The 23,310-nt window shown below is 53.5% G+C and overlaps 1 protein-coding gene across 7 annotated transcripts in view; it reads right to left on the bottom strand.

Moving 5' to 3' along the window:
* The window catches only part of TBC1D8 (TBC1 domain family member 8), a 131,041-nt gene that overhangs the window by 18,447 nt on the left and 89,284 nt on the right, over positions 1 to 23,310 (bottom strand). For all 7 annotated transcript variants that reach the window (XM_051835502.2, XM_051835509.2, XM_051835506.2 and 4 more), the window contains 8 exons: positions 21,898 to 22,138; positions 9,561 to 9,768; positions 6,771 to 6,965; positions 5,977 to 6,150; positions 4,578 to 4,728; positions 2,576 to 2,790; positions 1,725 to 1,842; positions 527 to 812 (listed from right to left, as the gene is read on the bottom strand). In XM_051835502.2, the coding sequence (XP_051691462.2) occupies positions 527 to 812; positions 1,725 to 1,842; positions 2,576 to 2,790; positions 4,578 to 4,728; positions 5,977 to 6,150; positions 6,771 to 6,965; positions 9,561 to 9,768; positions 21,898 to 22,138 (1,588 nt within the window). The remainder of the gene's footprint in view (positions 1 to 526; positions 813 to 1,724; positions 1,843 to 2,575; positions 2,791 to 4,577; positions 4,729 to 5,976; positions 6,151 to 6,770; positions 6,966 to 9,560; positions 9,769 to 21,897; positions 22,139 to 23,310) is intronic.

Here is a 23,310-nt window from a genome sequence, read left to right as displayed (position 1 = left end):
CTGGTGCGCTGCGGCCGGCCGGCGCACCGCGCTGATCCGATGGCAGGAGCCAGGAGCCAGGTGCTTTTCCTGGTCTCCCATGGGGTGCAGGGCCCAAGCACCTGGGCCATCCTCCACTGCACTCCCTGGCCACAGCAGAGAGCTGGCCTGGAAGAGGGGCAACCGGGACAGAATCCAGCGCCCTGACCGGGACTAGAACCCGGTGTGCCGGCGCCGCTAGGCGGAGGATTAGCCTAGTGAGCCGCGGCACCGGCCCACTTCACTCTTCTTAAAGTGCCTGCCGTCCTTGTCTTCCTGGATTGTTACTCGGTAGAGATGGGCACAGGAAGGTGCCACCGGTGACAGTGCCACAGGCTCCGGGGAAGCCACAGGGTGGCTTGGAGCAGAGCAGCATGGAAAGCTTCCATGGCGACGGCACCTGCTGCTGCCCCCTCCCGCGGTCTCCCCAGGCCCCAGCTGCCGCGCACCCCCTGCCCCAGTAGCCATGGGAGCGGGGGGGGGGGGGAGGGTGGAGGCTGGAGCGCACCTGCTGAGGACCATCAAGGCCTGGCCGTCATCCCTGCTGCTGCACAGCTCCTCGGCGTTGGCTTCCAGCACGGCCAGCCCCAGCTGGAAGATGGCCTTGATGCCGTCATAGAAGAAGCAGTCGACGACGTTCACGGCGCTCTCCAGGGGCATGATGTTGAGGAACAGAGTCAGGAACCAGGAGAGGGAGACGGACGCCAGGGCCGAGACGTCCTGCATGTGCTCCGCCAGCTCCGGGAGGTGCTGCCTGATGAGCTCCTCGAAGACAGACTGGTCCACCTGCGCCCCTGCAAGAGGGAGGCCACAGAGCTCAGGGAGGGGAGGGCCCCGTGGTCTCTAGGGAGAGCCCGAGAGCCGTCCACCCTGGGGTGCCCAAGAGCTGAGGGCAGGAAAGGACCCACACCAGCGCTGGTGTGCGGGGTGAGCTGGGTCTCTACCACCCACAACGGAGACCCGAATTGAGTTTCTGGCTCCCGGCTTCAGCCTGGAGCAGCCCTGGCCAGGGCAGGCATCTGGGAAGTGAATAAGCAGATGGGAGCTCTCATGTGTCTCTTAACTAAGTCCAGTGCTTGACTGTAGAAACCCGCCAGGACACAGAACACTTGTAACCCACAAGAACAGCTCCAGTTAAAACAGACAGACAGGCCAAGCGTTAGCCAGGACATAGAGCAGCCGGCAGTGTCACACAGTGCTGGCGGGAGCGGCAGGAAACAGCTCGCTCGCTCGCTCTCTCTCTCGCATTCACCATCTCCTTCAGTTCTCAGGACACCATCTTCCAAAGCTCCTACTTCCCACCTAACTCCCGACTTCCAAGTCGGCTGCTGAACACCGTCCCAAATCGATTCTCTTCCGTGCCTGCCGCCTCCATTTCTCATCTGAATTTCCCAACAGCACCCCTAAGAGCATCGCCAACCCTTCCATTATTTTCTCCCCAGGAGGCTGGCGGAGCAGAGAGAGACTGCAAATCGCAGGAACGTGGAGAACAGGAGCCCCACAGCCTCAGGGTTAGCCAGAGACCAGGCAGCACCAAAGTGCGCCGGGAATGTCCTGGGGACACTGGACAAGTTCAAGGGCAAAGTGTGTTTGTGCACACAGCCCAGGGGCCCAGGGCGGGGGATTTTACCAACAGGACTGACAGCCGTGTGGCTGAGGCTCTGTCACCACCCACAGCGATGCCGCCCAGGGAGGGGCGGGCTCACCGATCACGCGGTGGTTGAAGTAGTCGGGCAGCATCCGCTCGCACACGGCCACCAGCAGCCAGAAGGCCTCCTCCTCCTTGGCGTAGAGCAGCAGCACGGAGGTCAGGATGTTCATGGACTGCCCGGGGTGGGACAGAGAGGAGGCACAGTGACCGACGGGGTGGTGGGGCGCCATGTACACAAGATGGGGCTGGCGAGAGGCGCAGCCACGCCCGCCAAGCAGGACGACCATGGCACCACCCTGGTGCTCCCACTACAACCTGGGCTGAGCCACCAGCTGCCACCATCTACGACTGGTAATGCAGCTACACTGTGCACCTGAGGCTGGGGTACGCTTGGTCACACACATGCACACGCACACATCTCTACCCGTTGGCTGGCTCACAGCAGGTACACTCAAGCTTGAATTCTTACATTGTAGCCATCAGGAGCTCTCTACCAAGTCCCAGGTTTTTTTTTTTTTTTTTTTTTTTACAGCTGAGGTTTTCACTTGCTGTTTTACCCTGTGCTTGGCTACCTACATCCTTTAGCTCAGAGAGTGTCTCTCCTCCCCAGGTGCTTCCCGAGGGAGGTGACCTGCCCTGGTCACCTCTGTTCTCAAGCTCTGGAAGCCACACCTATCCCAGGCCCGGCTCTGGCTGGGCAGGGAACGCGGGCTCTGGCCTGCTGCCCTTGGTGGCTCTGCAGGTGTGCGTCTCCCGCCCCTCAGGTACCAGGTAAACGCTCACATCTCCACTCGTCCCCCAGGTGGAGGTTCCGAGGCGCATTCTTTCAGGAGAGCGCCCCGACACAGCACTCTCTCAGGGCAGCCCTCAGAGCCAGGGGCTTCCGCGCCTCCGTACACACGTCACCTGGCAGTATCCGATCTTGGGGTTCCGGTGGGCATAGGCTGTCAGGACCCTCCTCAGCGCGGCTATCCCTGTCTCGCTCTGGAAGGCAGGGTGCTGCGGCAGCGAGCGGTGCAGGTCCCGCTCTATCTCCTCGCTCACCAGGCAGCCCCGCCCCAGGGACTCCTCCACCAGGCTCCCATAGTAGCCGGGGTGCAGCGCGAGATCCGTCACGGCATCTGGGGGTGCCAAGGACAAGGGGTCAAGCGAGTGATCGCCAGGACAGCTTCACTCCAGGCAGTGTCTCACTGCTCACCGAGGGACAGGAAATACTGTGACACCACATAGGACCAAAGGGGTTTCACGTCTGTCTCGCAGAGGGAAGGGGTGGGCGCTTGGCGGAGAAGCCGAGATGCCACTCGAGACTCCAGATCCCATAACGCAGTACTTGGGTTCAAGTCCCAGCTCTGCTTCCAATTCCTTTCCTGCTAATGTGCGCCCTTGGAGGGCAGCAGGCGACGGCCCCAGCACGCAGGTCCCCAACACCCATGTGGGAGACCTGGATGGAGTTCCAGACTCCTAGCTTCAGCCTGACTCAGCCCTGGCTGTCGTGGGCATTTGAGGAGTGAGCCAGGGGATGAAGACCTCTGCCTTTCAAGTAAAAAATTACAAAATAGGGCTGGGTGGCGCTGTGGCATAGTGGGTAAAAGCCACCGCCTACAGTGCCAGCATCCCATGTGGGCACTGGTTCAAGTCCCGGCTGCTCCACTTCCAATCCACCTCCCTGCTAATGTACCTGGGAAAGCAGTGGAAGATGGCCCAGTCTTTGGGCCTCTGCACCAGCATAGGAAACCCGGATCAAGCTCCTGGCTTCAGCCTAGCACAGCCCTGGCTGTTGCAGCCAAATGGGCAATGAACCAGTGGATGGAAGACCTCTCTGTCTCTGCTACTCTGATCTTTAAATAAACCATTTCTTAAGAGGAGGGGTAGAGGGAGACAGAAGCTGCGCCAATCCGAAGCTAGGAGCTTCTTCCATGTCTCCCAAGTGGAGACTTCACCCGCTACGCCACAGTGCCGGCCCCTAAATAAATCTTTAAAAGAGCACGGGTGCGTCCACATAGATTGGAGAGACCTAGACCAGCACAGACCTCCAGTTTCAGGCATCACCTTCAGGCCATGGGAACTGTGAGTTATTTTACTGTCTTTGTTCACAGTTCTGTATGTTAAATCAACTGTAAGTGTAAACAGGAAGCATTTCCGGGACGTGTCTTTGGGGGACAGCTACATCAAGGTGGGAGGCAGTGGGGGAGGCAACTGAGCCCAGGGCATAAGATGAGTCACGGTACAGGAAGCAGCAACTGGACACCAGCCACACCCCCAAAAAGCCTGCGATCTGGTCTGGGAATCCTGGACAGCAGTGAGGAGGGGGTGGGGTTATTTGGGAAGAAGACAAGGCAGAGGAGGGAGAGGGATAACTGCAGGGGAGTGGCCAGCAGGATGGAGAGCGAGTGGTCAGGGATGAGGGACTGGCAGGCCCAGTCTCCTTTGCCCAACTGGGAACAAGACATGGATGCCGCCTGTGTCCTGGGTGGAGGGACCAAGACAAACTACCCTCTGCGGAGTCCCAGAGCCATGGCTGGGGGCGCCCAGTAGGGATCCACAGGCAGGCAGACGAGCGCACCTGCACACACACTGTTCCCACACGTGCACGTGCGCGTACACACACACACACACACACGCTCCGCTGGGGGCCTGTTCCGGCACGTACACACACACACGCACACACACGCGCGCGCACACGCACTCCGGCAGGCAGACGAGCGCACCTGCACAGCACGCATGCGCACACACACACACATGCTCCGGCAGGCAGACGAGTGCACCTGCACAGAAACACACGCACACGCTGCGGCAGGCAGATAAGCGCACCTGCACGGAACACACACTCGCACGCACACGCTCCGCTCCCTGTTCCCGCTCCCGCTCCCAGAATCGCATGCGGCCAGAAGGCGCCGCAACTATTTACCTGAGAAAAGGAGCCAGAGCCGCCCACGCAGCGACTCGGGGATCCCCATGGCCACGAGCTTCCGGATCTTCTCGGTGCGAAACATACACACGGTCCTGCCGTATTCCACGAAGTGGTCGTTCCACAGGCTGATCTTAATCTGCTCCCTGGACTGCAGGTGCAAACATTTTCTTGGACCAGGAGCCCACCCACGCCCTGTGGATGCGACGCCGCCGCCCGTCGGCAAGCATTCGTCAGCCTCCTCCAGGCTGGGATGCTGCAAATGGGGGCGTTGGGGGGGGGCAGCATTTACAATGATAAACCCCCATTTCCTTGGCAAGCCGGACAGGAGTACGTCCAGCCAAACACTGAAGGAGCCTGGGTCTTAGACGGCAGGGAGAGATGGGACATTAGGTAAAGCCCTCAACCACAGGTCAGCTTGGAGAACACGGGGAGCTTCCTGGCAGCCAGAGAGAAAACACACTCGCCTCACAAGAAAATTACATTCATCTCAGAACAGAGAAGACTTTTGAAAATGCTTTAAAGAGGGGCTGGCGCTGTGGCACAGTGGGCTAAGCTTCCGCCTCTGGCACTGCCATCCCATACGGGCGCTGGTTCAAGTCCTGGTTGCTCCTCTTCCCATCCAGCTCTCTGCTACTGCCTGGGAAAGCAGTAGAAGATGGCCCAAGTGCTTGGCCACTTGATGGCTACTGCATCTGTGTGGGAGACCCAGAGGAAGCTCCTGGCTCCAGACTGGCACAGCTAAGTACCCCCAGAGGGCATGAGTGTTTAGTGCCTTTTACACAGCGTATGTATATTTGCCTTTAGCGGTCTCTGCCGCGCAATGGAAGATGTAAATACGTGTTTTCAGTGTCCGCATGGGCTTCATCAGCTAGGGTTTACTGACCACCTACATGTAAAGGATTCAGGAAGGCTCAGTTTGGGAAAAAGAAAGCCAATATGTGATTACCCAGGAGCCACGAAGCACCCAAGCTGGGGCCCGGGTAGCCACGTTCACGGCCACTGTCTGCTACGCAGGGTTGCACCATAGCTTCCGCCAGCTGAGGCTCCAGTGCCCAGTACACTATCTCATTTACCTGCCTGGCTGCACCTGACATGCGCATCCAATTCTCCCTACAAACAGGACTTCTAGAGGTCAATGTATTTGTGGTCAAAAAACTAGAAAGATAACCCTTTGTTGGTATAACGCGAGCTATCCTGGGGGAGTGTGTGCCATCGCCACCGGCTGGCAGGATAGAGACCTGCTCTGCGCCTGGAATTCACAAGAGGCAACACGGCCAGCCTGAGGGCCAGCGGAGGACAGACAGGGAGGGCAGAGAAAGGGAGGAAGGCAGCCTGTGACCCAATGCTCTCCCGCAGAGCTGGCGCCCACAGGGCAGGGCGCGGCCGCCTCACGCACCAGGTGGCAGTCGGGGCTCTGACCCCCCGACTGCTGGAGGACAGCGGTCAGAGCCTCGGGGTGCCGCGGCGGGCTCGTCTCCTTGTCACTCTGCTCGTTATTCTGCGCCGCCGCCACTTCCACATCCCCAAACTTGTGGTCACTGCACATGTTGGTCGAGTAAAACAGTGAGGTCTGCGTAGCGAGAGGAGAGAGAGAAGGAAGTCACGGCCTGGATCACGCTCAGCCTGCCTTCTGCCTTCAGGTGCACCAGCGCTACAGCCTCCCGGTCCTTGAGAGAACGGACAGACGTGAGACCCAGCAGGATCCTTAGCATGAAGAAAAGAGATCGAGAGTGAGGATACCCAGACGGGGCCTCCACAGACCTGGGTCTGCTCCTGCAGTGGCCCAGCCCCGATGATGGCGAGTGCTCGGTCTCAGGTGACAGCTGTCCCCTGACAGTGACACGTATTGCCCTTCCAACCCCAGCAGCAGTGGTGGCGATGACTGTGTCATCTAATGTAGCACACAGAGAAGCGTGCCATCAACACCTCTAGCCTGCAGAGGATACCATCACCTCCAAGCTGGGCAAGGACTCCCTGTCGAGCCGTCTAACCTGTGCGAGACCAGCTCAGGGCGACTTGATGCATCGGCAACAACACTAGAGTGACACGGGGCCCACCAGCCTCGACCTCGCTCTTCTCGGCCCCAGGTGAACTATCCCTCCCTGCACGCCCCTGCAGACACCACTGCTGGAGCCGTGAGAGAAAGGGGACGTTGGCGTTGAGGAAGGGACGCGGCCAGGAAGGTCCTACCATGTCGTCGCTGGCCGAGGTGTCGTAACGGGCAGGGCGGTTGGCGTGGACCTGCCTCAGCCTCACCAGCAGACTCTCCACCAAGCTCTCTCGGTCCTTGAGCTCAATGAACTGGAAGGCCATCTTGCTCCGGATGCTGACAATGATGGGGTTGGGCAGCAGACTGGTGTCCTCCATCTTTTCGATGCTCACTACCTGCCGCAAAAGGCAACACGCAGCGTACAGCCAAGGGAGACAGGCACTCCACTGCGTCTTCAAGAGCCTATCCCAGGATGCAGGACGCAACTCAACCACTGAAATAACGCAAGTGTGCAAGGCAGCATGGGTCACCGTGGCCCAAGAAGGAAGTGACCCGAGGCTCGGGAACAGGTGAATGGATAAGCAAACTCTATTATGCCGAAGATCATGGAGTATTAGTCAGTCTTTAAAAAGGAAATTCTACACATGCTATGACATAATTTTCTGGTGGCTTGAGGAGAGAAGGAAGAAAGAGTTACTGCTTAATTGGTGCAGAGTTTCAATTTGAGAGTATGAAAAAGGTTTGGAAATGAATTGATACAAGAATATGTGCACTTAATCATGATTTAAAATGATTTTAGGGGCCAGCACTGTGGTGTAGTGAGTAAAGCTGCCACCTACAGCGCTAGCATCTCATATGGGTGTTGTTTCAAGTTCCAGCTGCTCCAGTTCTGATCCAGCTCCCTGATAATGCCCCTGGGAAAGCAGTGGAAGATGGCCTGAGTGCTTGGGCCCCTGAACCCATTTCAAAGACCCAGAAGAAGCTCCTGACTTCAGCCATTGTGGCCATTTAGGGAGTAAACGAGCAGATGGAAGATCTCTTTATCTGCCTCTGCTTCTCTAATTCTGCCTTTCAAATAAATAAATCTCTTAAAAAAGATCATTTTATGTTATATATGTTACCAAAATCCTTTTTAAAAGTACATGGTGGGGGGGCCGGCGCCGCGGCTCACTAGGCTAATCCTCCGCCTAGCGGCGCCGGCACACCGGGTTCTAGTCCCGGTCAGGGCGCCGGATTCTGTCCCGGTTGCCCCTCTTCCAGGCCAGCTCTCTGCTGTGGCCAGGGAGTGCAGTGGAGGATGGCCCAGGTGCTTGGGCCCTGCACCCCATGGGAGACCAGGAAAAGCACCTGGCTCCTGGCTCCCGCCATCGGATCAGCGCGGTGCGCCGGCCGCAGCGCGCCGGCCGCGGCCATTGGAGGGTGAACCAACGGCAAAGGAAGACCTTTCTCTCTGTCTCTCTCTCTCACTGTCCACTCTGCCTGTCAAAAAAAAAAAAAAAAAAAAAAAAAAAGTACATGGTGGGGAACAGTATTGTGGCATAGTGGGCTAAGCCACTGTTTCCAATGCCAGTATCCTATGTCACGATGCTGGTTCAAGTCTCAGCTGTCCAGTTCTGATCCAGCTCCATGTGCCATGGAAGGCAACAGAAGATGGCTCAAGTGCTTAGGCCCCTGGCACTCACGTGGGAGACCAGGATGGAGCTCCTGGCTCCTGGCTTTGACCTGGCCCACACCTGACTGTTGCAGCCACTTGAGGAGTGACCCAGTGGATAGAAAATCAATCTCTCTCTCCCTCTCCATCCATCCATTCCTCCCTCCCACTCTGCCTTTCAAATCTTTTTTGATTTGGTAGCACCTGGATTTCTTGGTTCACTTTTCAGTAATCATATCTATATAACAAAAACCTCTACTGTGGAATAACGACATGGAGATAGAAGATCATATCAATAGAAGAATTCTGAGTTTTTCCAGAGAAAAAAACCAGCAGCCTTGATGTGTAAGAGCTGCGAGTACATCCAGCAGCAATACCCTGAAACTGAAGGGCTGAGCAACTCAGGCTTGAAACAAACTCAGTTTGCCCCCATTTCCAAGAAAATAATTGCAAAGTGTTACAAGAAAAAGGGACCTGATCCACATTAAAGGAAGTATTTTTAAGTTTTCACTAAAATCCCATGGGAGCATAAAAGCCAAGCAAGTTGCCATTTGTTTTCAAAAATGTCGCTTTTATAGGTTGCCTTTTCTTTTTCTTAGGGGTCAGAGGGGAGAAACTTTAAGAAAAGCCTTAATTGCCAGGCATGTACTTTAATAACAGCCTTATCAATAATACAGAGGTTAGAGCATCCAGCTGTCACCAATCACCACTAGGCAAATTTCAGGTTACCATAGCAGCAGTTAAAAATGACAGCCAAATACACCATTCAGGTCACTCTTCCCTCAACAAAGTCCAGCCATCGAGATGACCATCTACAGGAGGCAATATACTATGCTGTGCAAACACCCCTTCCCGGTCAGCACCACAGGCTGCTATGGTCTGGATGTGGTTTGACCGTGTCATCCGAAGGTTCACGTTTTAGAAGCTTGGTCTCCAATGTGGCGCCGTTACTAGGTGGTGGGACCCTGTTGAAGGTGTTTGGGTCACTGGGCGTCCTGCCCTCAGAAGGGATTAACCTCATCTTCATAGGACTCCAGTTAGTTTCTGGAGAGGCCTTGTGATAATAAAGACTGGGCCCCAGCTTTCTGTCTTGCTAAGTGATCCCTCCCACCATCGTGATCCATCCACCCTGCGGCATTTACCAAAGCTAAGGGGAAGCCAGCACTGTGTTCCCAAACCTCCAAGACTGAGCTAAATAGACCTCTTTGCTGTACAAAGTACCCAGCCTCAGGTATTGTGTTATAGCAACAGAAAATGGACTGAAACACGGGTTCAAACAACCAGAGGCTGCCTTGGAAAGCATGCAGTAGGGCAGCGGAGGGGCGGACACAGCACCTACCTCTCTGAGCGGGAGGACCAAGTTACAGCAGCCGTCCTCTCTGCTGGCGAAGCAGATGTAACTGTCAGAGGTGAACATCCGCCCCGCGGTGTGGCAGCGACTGAATGGGGTCCACAGGGAACAGTCCATGACCGAGTGCAGCTTCTCCTTCCGCGGCAACCGGAAGAAAGCCCGGAAGAACTCGTTCTGTGCCCTGGCTTCCAGGTCCCTAGTGAAGGAGGGGAGAGAAAACAAGTGGGCGAAACAGTGGATGAATGTGCAAGATGACCAAGGAAAACCCTCTGAGCTTTTATTTATTTATTTGAAAGCCAGAGTTACAGAGAAAGAGGGAAGGAGGGAGGGAGGGAAGATGGGAGGGAGGGAGGGAGAGAGGTCTTCCATCCGCTGGTTCACTCCCCAGATGGCTCCAACAGCCAGGCTGGGTCAGGCTGAAGCCAGGAACTTCATCTAGGTCTCTCACATGGATAGTAGAGGCCCAACCACTCGGCCATCCTCCACTGCCTTCTCTGGCCAGTAGCAGAGAGCTGGATCAGAAGTAGAGCAGCTGGGACTCAAACCAGTACTCATATGGAACACTGGCGTTGCAGGCAGTGGCTTAACCCGCTACACCGCAACACAGGTCCCAGGGAAAACACTTTTCAGCCCTCTGGCCCCTTTCTTTAGGCAAATGCAAATGGTGCGTGTACCTCTAGAACCTGTGCGCGGTAGCTGCATGCAGTCCAACTTCATGGCCCACCTCCAGAGCAAGTACTGTGGGCAAAACGTGTGGCCCGATTGATGAACGTGTGGACCAGAGCGTAAGTGCTCCTCCACGGTTTGAGCGACACTGAGAATTACCGTAAGCACTGCTTAAGAATCCAAGTATCAGAAAGAGGATAACCAGTGTTGGCAAGGACCTCGGGAAACCAGAACACTCCGCACTCCTGGTCGGAGTTTCACAGTCACCGTGGACAGAGTCTGGAGGAGCCTCCAGAAGTCATAAATGGACAATCCACCCAGAAACTCCACTCCTGAGTATACATCTTGAGAATTCACAATCTGAAAAATCCATTACCTGAAATGCTTTCAAATCCAAAACTTTCTGAGCACTGACAGACGTAACACAAGTGAGAACTTCCACACTATGCAACTTTCATGCACAAAATTATTTAAAATATTTCATAAAACTGCCTTCAGGCTACATGCATTAAGGTGTCTATGCAACAAAAGAATTTTTGTTTAGACTTGGGTCTCATCCCCAAGAGATGCATTCGGGGAGCAAACCAGCATATCGAAGATCTATCTCTGATGCTCTATTTTAATGTATTTGAAAGGCAAGCAATAAAGTTTAAAAAATTTCAAATGCAAAACACTTCTAATCCCAAGCACTTTAAATAAGGGATATTCAAGATCCACTCAAAACCTTGCACACAAATGTTCATAGCAACATTGTTCATAATAACCAGAGGTGACAAACAACCCAGATGTATAACAACTGATAAATGAAAAAATAAACTGCAGTATATAGCCATATGATAGTCTATTATTCAGCCATAAGAAATGAAAACATCCTACAACATGGATGAATCCTGAAAACATGCTAAGTGGAGACACATAAACTATTCTGCCTGATTCCATTTATCATAAGACGTCCAGAACAGGCAAATGTGCGGAGACAGAAAATGGATTAGTGCTTGTCCAGGATTTGGGGGGAAGAGAAATGGGGAGTGAAGGGTGAGGTTTCTTTTGGGGGTTATGAGGTGCTCTGATTTGTGGTAGCTGCACAATTCTGAATACACTCAAATCCATTCCACAGTGCACTCTAAGAGTCAACTGTATGGGAATCAAATCTCAGCCTGTCTAATGAGTACTCATAATCAGCTAGGATTTCTCAAAAAAATTCTTTTAAGAACCCAAGGGAAGTATTTTTAGAGCGACCCTCAGCAGCACTCTGTCAGCACTGACTGTAGCATAGTAGATTGATCCTCTGCCTGCGGTGCCAGCATCCCACGTGGGCGCCAGTTCGTGTACCAGCTGCTCTCCTTCTGACCCGGCTCCCTGCTAATGGCCTGGGATAGCAGTAGAAGATGGCCCAAGTCCTTGGGCTCCTGCACCCACGTGGGAGACCTGGAAGGAGCTCCTAGCTCCTGGCTTCGAATCAGCCCAGCTCTGGCCATTGCAGCCATTTGGGGAATGAACCAGCAGATGGAAGACCTCCCTCTGTCTCTCCCCCTTTTTGTAACTCTGCCTCTCAAATAAATCTTTAAAATACAAAGATAAATCTCTTTTTAAAATTGTTACTTATTTGAGAAGAAGAGAGAGGTCTTCCAACTGCTGGTTCACTCCCCAAATGGCTGCAATGGCTGGAGTTGAGCTGATGTGAAGCCAGGAGCCAGGAGCTTCTTTCAGGTCTCCCATGCAGGTGCAGGGGCCCAAGGACTTTGGCCTTCTTCCACTGCTTTCCCAGGCCACAGGAGAGCGCTGGATCAGAAGTGGAGTAGCCGGGACTCGAACCAGCGCCCATATGGAATGCTGGCATTGCAGGCAGCGGCATTACCCACTATCCAAGATAACAATTCTTAAAAAAAAAAAAAAAATCAATAGAAAAATGGTGGTACAGAGAGATGCGTCTAACCCCCAGTAGACTGCACATGTCCTGACTTTCACCTCTAAAACCCAGTAAGCCAAGCAGGCAGTCAAATCCCAGTATTTGAAAATACTGACGAACTTAAGTCGGATCAAAAAATTCTAACAGAGAGAAAAATTTCCCCTTGGTACATCAGAGTTCTTCATATTTATCTCATAGAATTAGCACTTTGCTCAAAGCCAGGAACATGAACTCTTGGCTTTTTTAGCTTTGTAACCCTGGATGAGACCTGTGTGTGTCATTTTGATAGCTACAGATACCTGACATTTGTTTGATCAAGGGATCCCCATGAACTCAAAATGATGTCCACATCCAGCTAAAAGAGAAAAGGGGGATTCCTAGAGGGAGATTCCGTTCGTATGAGCGACTTCCAAATTGCAGAACGTGATGTATACCAAGACTTTACCTTAAACGTTAGCAGTGGGCAGGGCAAGCAACCCAACAACCTGCGGTCGGCCCAGGACAAGGAACTCACTCCTCCACAGAGGCCTTAACCCCTCTCAGCAGCCCAACCGCCTCTCAAAGGCCCCATGGCCCAACAGCAACCCGATTTCAACACGCGTTTCCCAAGGAACAGACGGTAGGCAAACCTTACCAACCACACACTGGTTTTACAACTTGAGCTGTTTCCTTTTGAGAAGAACACAACTTTTCAAATGTCGCATCAATGCAATAAGATCAGTTCTGAACTCCAGAACCCACACACGGCCCAGTTGAGCTTTCCAGAGGCCAAGGTCCCGGGCTAGCAGCCTATTGCAACCTCACCAGGCTGGGCTTCCCTACCGATGCCCCTCTGCACAATGTCATTTTTTGTTTTAGATTTATTTCATGTATTTGAAAGGCAGGGTATCAGACAAAGAAGGGGAGAGAGAGGTCTTCCATCCATTGGTTCACTCCACAAATGGCCTCAATGGCTGGAGCTGTGCTGATCCGAAGCCAGGAGCTTCTTCTGGGTCTCCCACGTGGGTGCAGGGGCCCAGACACTTGGGCATCTTCTGCTGCTTTCCGAAGAGCAGCTGGGACACGAACCACATATGGGATGCCGGCACCGCAGGTGGAGGCTTGGCCCACTGTGCCGCAGTGTCGGCCCTGCACAACGTCTTACCGCCAGCCATCGCACAACTGCTTCCCAAGGAGCAGGTGTCGTCCAGAGGTGGGACAGCCCGTGGAATTTACCACTCTGTTCACCCAGAGGACACACACGTGCCCAGCAGGGTCTTCAGGTGCACAGAGAAATGACACAAGTTCCACAGGTGACAGGCCAAAGCGGCAGCTCCGTAACTACCTGACGTGATGCAGACTATGCTACCAAAGGGACCGCGCTTCCTCTGAGAGGTGCCAGGAGAGTGTACGCAAGCACTGGGAACACTCGAAGTTCACACGCTGTACGGATGCAAGGCAAGGGGCCAGCGCCGCGGCACAGCAAGGGAAGCTGCCATCTGCGACTCTAGCGCCTCGTATCAGAGCGCTGGTTCGAGTCCCCCAGCTACTCTGCTTCCAGTCCAGCTTTCTGCTGGTGCACCCTGGGAGGCAGAGATGATAGCTCGAGTATTTGGGCCCCTGTCACCCATGTGGGAAGACTTAGATGTAGCTCCTGGCTCTAGCCTGGCCCCACCCCTGCCACTGTGGCCATCTGGGGAGTGAACCATCCATTCGAAAATCAATCCCTGTCACTCTGCCTCTCAAACAGATAAACTAAACTTGGAAGAAAAAAAAAAAAAGGAAGTAAGACCCATCAAGATGATCCCTAGTCCTCCTGAGAGTTGCCCATGTCCAGTATATTTAAACTTGCAAACTAGGGGCCAGTGCTGTGGTGTAGCGGGTAAAGCTGCCGCCTGCAGTGCCGGCATCCCATACGGGCACCAGTTCGAGTCCTGACTGCTCCACTTCCGATCCAGCTCTCTGCTATGGCCTGGGAAAGCAGTAAAAGATGGCCCTAGTCCTTGGGCTCCTGCACCCACATGGGATACCTGGAAGAAGCTCCTGGTTTCAGATCAGCACAGCTCCAGTCATTGCAGTCATCTGGTGGGTGAACCAGCAGATGGAAGACCTCTCGCTCCATCTCTGCCTCTCTGTAACTCTGCCTTTCAAATAAGTAAGTCTTTTAAAAAAATAAATCAACTGGCAAACTTACAGCCTGGTCTTCAAAGCATGCTGGTCTGCTGGCTTTTCTAAAAGCAAAGATAACGCTTAGTTCCCTGCGTATGCTCATCAGTGTGGTTCTAGCACCAAGGAGTTCCCTTGTCCTTCCTTCCTGGAAAATGTCTCTCAGGCCACCGAGAAGGTGGCTGAAGCACAGTGAACACTGGGGTGGGTAAGAGATCACAGAAGTGTGCCCCAAGTTCAAGGAAGGGCAGGAGAATTTACAGCAACCCCTCCAATTAAGAATAAGGCGTCCAAGTATCTGAGGGGAACTAAGAACAGTTTTTTTTTTCTTTTTCTAAGCAGTGCACCTGCTGCCTTACTCAACAGCTCGCCTCCATCAGCTTCTCTGTGGATTCTGCGCGGCCTGGGCAGGCGGCACACAAAGTCCCCACTCCTCTTTCTGGGCTCTTCTCCGTGTCCCTCAAGACGCCGGTCTCTTGCAAATTTGCCAGCCACAGACCAGAAACCTCAAGTATGAAGAAAATAAAGCAATGAGGACTTTCTGAAGATCTGGGTTGCTTCCCTTCCCCTCTCCTCAAAACATGTCTCCCAACTTCACCTTTAGATATGCGTGATGCACAGGATATTTAAAGTTCTGTCGTAGCTGACACAGAGGACAGTGACACCAGAGATGAAAAACCAGCTCCCTAGCAAGTTCAGCCTAAGACCATCCTGTCCTGTGGCTCCATCTTGCAGCAGGTGGTGGTTTTGATTCTAAATATATCGACTCCTTTTTCTGAGCAGCACAGAAAACAAGGTACACTTTTTTTGTGTGCATCTTTGACCTTGCACTACTTTCTGAATGTCTCCACTTTTCAACGGACACAGGTCATGAGCCAACGTTCAAAAGGCGGCAGCTAACCAAGAACCCTGAGCCACAGCAGAAACATCTGTGACAGCCCAGCCAGGACCCACAGTGCCAGGGTGCCCAGGCCATGGCTGCAGGAGAGCGGAGACCGGCAGGGGGAGGTACTCCCAACCATCCCATTAACACCTGCCATCCCAGAGCCCGAGACTTTGTAGGCTGTATGGGTTGATCAGAACATGGAGCAGGTTGGCGCCGCGGCTCACTAGGCTAATCCTCTGCCTTGCGGCGCCGGCACACCGGGTTCTAGTCCCGGTCGGGGCGCCGGATTCTGTCCTGGTTGCCCCTCTTCCAGGCCAGCTCTCTGCTGTGGCCCGGGAGTGCAGTGGAGGATGGCCCAAGTGCTTGGGCCCTGCACCCCATGGGAGACCAGGAGAAGTACCTGGCTCCTGCCATTGGATCAGCACGGTGCGCCGGCCACAGTGCGCCAGCCGTGGTGGCCATTGGAGGGTGAACCAATGGCAAAAGGAAGACATTTCTCTCTCTCTCTCTCACTGTCCACTCTGTCAAAAAAAGAAACAAACAAACAAACAACAACAACAAAAAAAACATGGAGCAACATCAAGCTTATTGTTGAAGCTGAAATTAACAAGTGCAATCATGCATGACAACTGTGCAGAAAATTCTCAACTACATGCACACCATTCATAAAAACTCAGGTTTAATCCCTATAGCCCTGGACCCAAGAAACCTAGGGGTAGGTAGTTCTTTAACTCTTTCTTTTCAGGAAAACAAGACTCTTTTCTCAGATTAGTAAATGGGTTTCCTCCCCTCTTCCCCCATTGAACTTCTAGAGTGTGTTGGGGAAGAATACCATGGAGGCCATACCCGCCAACACTCGTTGGATCGGGTCACTTGGTTTGCAGAGTTAAGCAGGCTTGGCTCCTAGCCAGGTCAGGGAGCAAGCCGTGAGGCACAGCTCCTGCCCCCACAGAGTAAGGGAGGGCAAACGCACTCCCCTGAGGTCAGCAGGCCTCACGAAGCAGCACACCAGGCTTTTCAGTGGCTCTTGGTTCTTGCCCTCCCACACAGATCCATCCCCTACGCACCTGAACTCAGAAATGCCAAGAATTAGCCACCTACAAGCGAGCAGATACCTAGGACTTGGGTGCACAGACGACGTTTCTCAAGTGTGTGTTGATTTACTTCTTTTTTCTGTCACCCCTGAGAGACCTATGGGAGGGGTGAGGGTGACACTGTGGCCCTGCAGCCTGTGCAGAACGCACGTAGCCCAGGACTGCTTGGGAGACAGAACGCAAGGCTCACCAGGTATGGCAGGCTCAGCCGGCACCACGGCCCTTCAGTTCTAGAAAGCTCTCCACACCGAGTCCTTGACAAGTCAGGACTGAGCAAGGCAGGACATCCAGAAGCCCTGTCCACTCTCAAGACAGGGTGTGTCCTTGCTTCACTGTCTTCCATCCGCCCTGCCCCAGAGCCCACCTGCCAACGACCCCCGCACTGCACGATTGTAGAGGGCAAGACTCGGGCCTGCCCTTGCGAGGTGGGGATCGTTAGGAGTACAGGAGCCCCCAGAGAGGTCTCACTTGGTCCCAGAGGATGCACAGACCCGGGAGCCGAGGTTGGAGTCAGGATGGAAGGCAGGCATTCCTAGTACCGGCAGGAGAGCTGAAGGAAAGGGACTAGGGGCAGAGGGCATATTGGCAGGAAAGGGCCCAAGGGCCCTGTCTGTTGCAAAGCCATACGGGGTTGGGTGAGGGGCGTGGGGGGTGAAGATGGTTCAGAACCCCTGCGGAGGCCACAGCTCACCCGCACAGAACAGCGGGAAACGCTTGCGGCACAGGTTCACCCTCCTTCCACTCCCTCCACTGCTGGAGCCGAGCTCTCCAGCATGTCCAGCCAAAGTAGATTTTCACTCAATTTAGGGAAGCCCTTCACCTCGCCAACCAACGAGCCCTACCCACAAAACACAGCTGCCGCCTGCCCTTTGCTCAACCCCCATGTCCAAATTCAAGATGGAGATTTCTGTTGAGAAACTTCAGGACCCACCCACCCACCCAACCTATTCCCTGCCTCCGCCTCCCCCCCCCCACCCCGTCCTCCCTGGGCAGCCCCCTGCCTGGCTGGACTCTGAGTGACACCCTGCTGACAATCCCTGTTCCAGGCCCCCACCCCGGACCATGCTGAAGCCAGGACTCCCAAGCCCTGCCAGCTCTCACTTGTCCCATCCCATCCACCCTCTCCCAGGGAGGCCCGAGCTGCGCGCTGCCCAAGTGCCGAAGTTCCCCTGGACCGACCACATGTGCAGAGGTGACTAATTAATGGGTAATCAGAGGACTGTGACCCCGAGAGCACCCCAGCAAAGCCGTTATCTGGGAAGGGAACATGGATCAACCAAAGAGATCCAGAGAGGCATTCCTACACACTCGCCTGTGCCCTGAACCAGAGGAAACTGTTTTTCTCAGCTCTGAAAGTGAGGCTCCCGTGGCAGGGTGCCAGCTGGACTGAGTCATTACCTGTTTACCCTCGCAGGGCTACGTCTCCATGGCAAAAGCTACACACGAGAACTAGCGTGGAGTGGGGAGGTAACGGTGAGCCTTTCACCGTGGGAGGAAGTGGTTGACAGCTGTGGGCCTGAGTCTTCTGTCTTGGGGGCCAGCCCTGGAGCACCCTAGAAGCTCAACTCCCAGGCACCCCAAGGGCCCTGTGCGTCCTTCCCACTCCCTTATTTGAAAGAGTTACAGAGAGAAAGAAGAGGCCGAGAGAGAGAGGTCTTCCATTCCACTGGTTCACTCCCCAAATGACTGCAATGGCCAGAGTTGACTTGATCGACAGCTAGGAGCTTCTTCCAGGTCTCCAAGGTGGGCGCAGGGGCCCAAGGACTTGGGCCATCTTCTACTGCTTTCCCAGGCCATAGCAGGGAGCTGGATCGGAAGAGGAGCAGCTGGGACTCGAACCAACACCCATATGGGATGCTGGCACTGGAGGCTGGGGCTTTAACCCACACTGCGCCACAGCGCCGGCCCTTCGCACTCCTTCTTAATAGCTCCCAGGGTGGAAGGAAGGGGAGAGCAGTCTTGTGGAAGCCCCCTGGATTCTGGGATTCTGGGACATCAATCAAGACACCAACATGATCATCTTTGTTCCTAGGCAGATGATTTTCCCCAGAAAGGTTTTAGATGCTAAAAATCTTCCACTTCCATTTTCCTCACTCCTCCCCAGACCCCAAACCCCAAACCCCTTATCTGCAAGTAGAGCATGCTGGGACATCACTGCAAGTCTGTGCCCCAGGGCTGCCCAATACACACACAGTTTCCCCCGCTCCGGTGTCCCTTTTTCAGAAAGGGCTGACGGGCATCCTTTGGTCTTACCACAGAGCTACAAGTGACCAGAGGTGACCCAAAACAATGCAAAACTTGTTGGGATTTTACAAAATAAACAAATAAATCAAGAGTGTTTAGGATGACTACCCTACTTGGGAGGAAGCATGATCCGGTCACAATGTTTGCACCAGCAGGAAAGGATCTGAATTCTGAGTGCATGAGAACTATAAACAAGCTGCTGGCCGGCACCACGGCTCACTAGGCTAATCCTCCGCCTGCGATGCCGACACCCCGGGTTCTAGTCCCGGTTGGGGCGCCGGATTCTGTCCCGGTTGCCCCTCTTCCAGGCCAGCTCTCTGCTGTGGCCAGGGAGTGCAGTGGAGGATGGCCCAGGTGCTTGGGCCCTGCACCCCATGGGAGACCAGGAAAAGCACCTGGCTCCTGGCTCCTGCCATCGGATCAGCGCGGTGTGCCAGCCACAGCGGCCACTGGAGGGTGAACCAACAGAAAAGGAAGACCTTTCTCTCTGTCTCTCTCACTATCCACTCTGCCTGTCAAAAAATTAAAATAAAAAACAAGCTGCCCTTCGGGAGCCACTCATTAGACAGACACACACTCCCCTGAGGCTGACAGAAGATAGTGCAGGTGTTTACGGAATAACTTGCTTTGCATTCTCAGCGAGCGCTAGACCACAAAGCTTTCAAGGAACTGGGCACAGGCTGAGTATCCCTTACCTGAATGCTAGGACCAGAAGCTTTCACATTTTGAAGTTTTTCGGATTCTGGAATATTTGCATAGATGCTGCCAGTGGAGCATACCTAATCCGATAGGTTCTGACATGCAAAACTTTGGGGTGTTGTTACTCAAGAAGTTTCAGGTGTGGGGGCGTCGCGGGGGTTTTCAACTGAAGGCTTCTGAGCCTTCGGTGCATCATCGCTCCCTTGGACTAACAACTGAGGCTGAGAGAGGTATGGAGACGCTGCTGCTGGCCTCGCAGAGCCTTCTGCTGCAGAGCCAAGCCAGCTCCCCAGCACGAGCCTGACACCTACGGGTTAGTCTTTCTCTTTAGCCATTTAAAAAAAAAATCAAAAACAAAGCAAATAAGATCATTAAGATACATTTAAAAACTTTTAAAAAATTAAATGAGTAGGGACAGGCTTTTGGTACAGACAGAAAACCACTGCCTGTAGTGCCGGCATCCCACATGGGCGCCGGTTCGAGTCCTGGATGCTCTACTTCCGATCCAGCTCTCTGCAATGGCCTGGGGAAGTGCTTGGGCCCCTGCCACCCACATGGGAGACCTGGATGACAAGCCTCCTAGCTTTGACCTAGGGTCAGCCCTGGCTGTTGCATGCACTTGGAGAATGAATCAGCAGTCAGAAGACCCCTGCCCTGTAACTCTTTCAAATAATAATTATTTTTTTTTATTTGACAGGTAGACTTATAGACAGTGAGAGAGAAAGGTCTTCCTTCCATTGGTTCACCCCCCAAATGTCCGCTATGGCCGGCGTTGTGCCAATCCGAAGCCAGGAGCCAGGTGCTTCTCCTGGTCTCCCATGGGGTGCAGGGCCCAAGCACTTGGGCCATCCTCCACTGCCCTCCCGGGCCACAGCAGAGAGCTGGCCTGGAAGAGGGGCAACCGGGACAGAATCCGGTGCCCATATGGGATGGCGGTGCCGCAGGCGGAGGATTAACCAAATGAGCCATGGCGCCGGCCCCTCAAATAATTATTTTAAAAACTAAATGAGTAGTGGTTCTTAAAAGGAGAATTACCACATGACCCAGCAATTCCACTTCCAGGTATTCTCAAAAGAACTGGGAGCAAGGACTCAGACACCTGCAGACCCAGCATTTTCATACTCAGGTAGCAGCATTATCCAGTCGCCCAACGATGTAGACAACTCCAGTGCGCCCCAACAGGTGAATGGATAAACAAACCGTGCCATCAGTGCCCAACGGGGCATCCCTCAGCCTCCAAAAGGCAGGAAATTCTGACAGCCGTGCAACACGGGTGAGCCTTCAAGACCCTGTCCCGAGGAAAATAAGCCAGCTGTCAGAGGACAAGCACGCTATGATTCCACTTACAGGACGGAGCTGGGCCGGTGAGATCCAGACACAAGGTAGAACGGGGTCACCCAGGCCTGGGATAGGGTGTAGGGAGTCAGTGCTTAATGGATGTGCAGGTTCAATTAGGCAAGGAAGAAGTCCAGGGGAGGGACGGCGCCGCGGGGCACACCACAAGGTCTCAACGCCACTGTACACTGAAAGACTGTTAACACGCTAAATCTCACGTCACGTGTGTGTACTTTAGCCCAGTAAGAGTTGCTTTAGGACTAGCGTTACTCAAGTTCAGTATTAACAGGGGACTCTGTCACTGCAGCGGTAAAATGCAGCCAGGTCAGCCCTCCATCCTCAAAGGACCCCTCTGTCTAACAATACACCTCCGTCCTGGGGCTGCAACGACCCAGTCAGGAACCACAAACCAGAAATCAAAGGGAAGCTCAAACACTGTGGCTCAAACTTCAGATAAAAACAAAAAACAGGGGCCAGCGCTGTAGTGTAATTGGGTAAAGCTGCTGCCTCCAGTGCTGGCATCCCATGTGGGCGCCGGTTCAAGTCCCGGCTGCTCCACTTCTGATCCAGCTCTCAGCTGTGGCCTGGGAAAGAGGTGGAAGATGGCCCAAGTCCTTGGGCCCCTGCACCCACGTGGGAGACCAGAAAGAAGCTTCTGGCTCCTGGCTTCGGATTGGTGCAGCTCTGACTGTTGCAGCCAACTGGGGAGCGAACCAGCGGATGGAAGACTTCTCTCTCTGCCTCTCCTTCTCTCTCTGTGTAACTCTTTCAAACAAATAAATAAATCTTTAAAAAACAAACAGCTGAATTTCCTGAAAGTAGCCAACAACTCGACCAACTATCTAAAGTCTTCACACTCACTATCAATTCACAGCAAATAAAGACTAAGACTGACTTAATACACCAGTAGGCACATTTCACAGGACAAACGAGGACCCAAAGTCAGTCCAGCTGTCCTAAAGCTTTCTACAAAGGAACTGGATAGGGAGAGACAAAACGCCTTGAAGCACAGGACTCAACAGATCTCCATCGTGAGGTTGCCCACACTTCACTTTTTAGAAGCCCTCTTCTTCAGCGATTTCAAAATCGACGTTCATACAAGAGGTCACCAGGCTGTAGAAACCCAAGCCGAGCCCATAAAGCAGTGAGTCATGATGGTGTCTAATGATGGAATCTGTCACGATGAACTCTACAGGAGAGCCTGGGTTACTCTGCACAAGGACCTTAGCCTAGCACAACTGAGGTCAACACAGATGCACAGGTGCAGGCTCTGCCGCCACTGCAAGGTCATACCAGACCCCTTCCCTGTGCGGCCGGGGGGGGACACTCGGGGAAGGAAGCCCCCACCTCTTGGTGATCTGGCTCGGCTCCTGCAGATCCGGGTCCAGCTCAAAGACTTCATTGTCCAGCAGCCTTCGAAGCGTCACATCCGCTAGCTGCTCCATGATCTTGAACACCTCGTCCAGGTTCAAGAACATGGAGAAGTCCCGCTCCTTGTTCTGCGTGGTGATGCGGATGGTATCCGTCAGGAAGACATTGGACGTCCTCTCTAACTTCTGGATGTCAACCCAAGGGACAACAAGTTTAACTGCAAGAGAAAGGAGGGGAAAAAAATTACATGTGCCAAAAAACGTGAGCCAAAGGTGAGGGAGTTGACAGAGGGCAGTCCCAAGCACTCTTCCTGCTGGAACACAAATGCCTTTTCTTTTCTTTTTTAAAGATTTATTTTATTTATTTGAAAGTCAGAGTTACCCAGAGTGATGGAGAGGCAGAGAGAGAGAGAGAGAGAAAGAGAGAGAGAGAGAGATGTCTTCCATCTGCTGGTTCACTCTCCAATTGGCTGCAACAGCGGGAGCTGTGCCAATCCGAAGTCAGGAGCTTCTTCCAGGTCTCCCACGTGGGTGCAGGGGCCAAAGGACCTGGGCCATCTTTTACTGCTTTCCCAGGCCATAGCAGAGAGCTGGATTGGAAGTGGAGTGGCCAGGTCTCGAACCGGCACCCATATGGGATGCTGGCGCTTCAGGACAGGGCATTAACCTGCTGCGCCACAGCACCGGCCCCCACAAATGCCTTTTCAAGACAGCAGGACAGAACGGAGAAGCTGCTGATGAAAACACAGCTCATATCTTAAAGATTTAAGTGAGGTTTCCAAGTCGCTGCTGACCGCCTACTTCCAAGGAACACCGTTCAGGAACACCAAGTTAACGTGGAAACTAGCTCAAGGACACCTGAGCCTCGACATGTCCGAGTTTCCCAATTCACATAAAGCCTGGTTTCAAAAGCAGCATTTGTAGCGCCAGCTATGGGGGAAAAAGAATGCAAAATAAAACTATTCACGGCACCAGTGTTGTGGTGCAGCAAGTTAAAGCCCTGGCCTGAAGCACCGGCATCCCATATGGGTGCTGGTTCTAGTCCCGGCTGCTTCTCTTCCAATTCAACTCTCTGCTGTGGCCTGGGAAAGCAGTAGAAGATGGCCCAAGTCCTTGGGCCCCTGCACCCACGTGGGAGACCTGGAAGAAGCTCCTGGCTCCACATTGGCACTGCTCTGGCCATTGCAGCCATCTGGGGAGTGAACCCATGGATGGAAGCTCTCTCTATACCTCTTTCTATAACTCTTTCAAATAAATAAAATAAATCTTAAAAAAAATAATTATTCATGATCTCCTGTAGAGAAATGGACTGCTCATGGAGCCTGTGTCAAATGATGATGCTCTGGTCTTTGAAGATGGAGCACAGGTAGTTTTTTTAGGAAATGCTAAT

Source organism: Oryctolagus cuniculus, chromosome 2 (assembly GCF_964237555.1).
Source record: "Oryctolagus cuniculus chromosome 2, mOryCun1.1, whole genome shotgun sequence".
In the NCBI taxonomy this organism is placed as follows: Eukaryota; Metazoa; Chordata; class Mammalia; order Lagomorpha; family Leporidae; genus Oryctolagus; species Oryctolagus cuniculus.
This window is presented reverse-complemented; position numbering and strand designations above follow the sequence as displayed.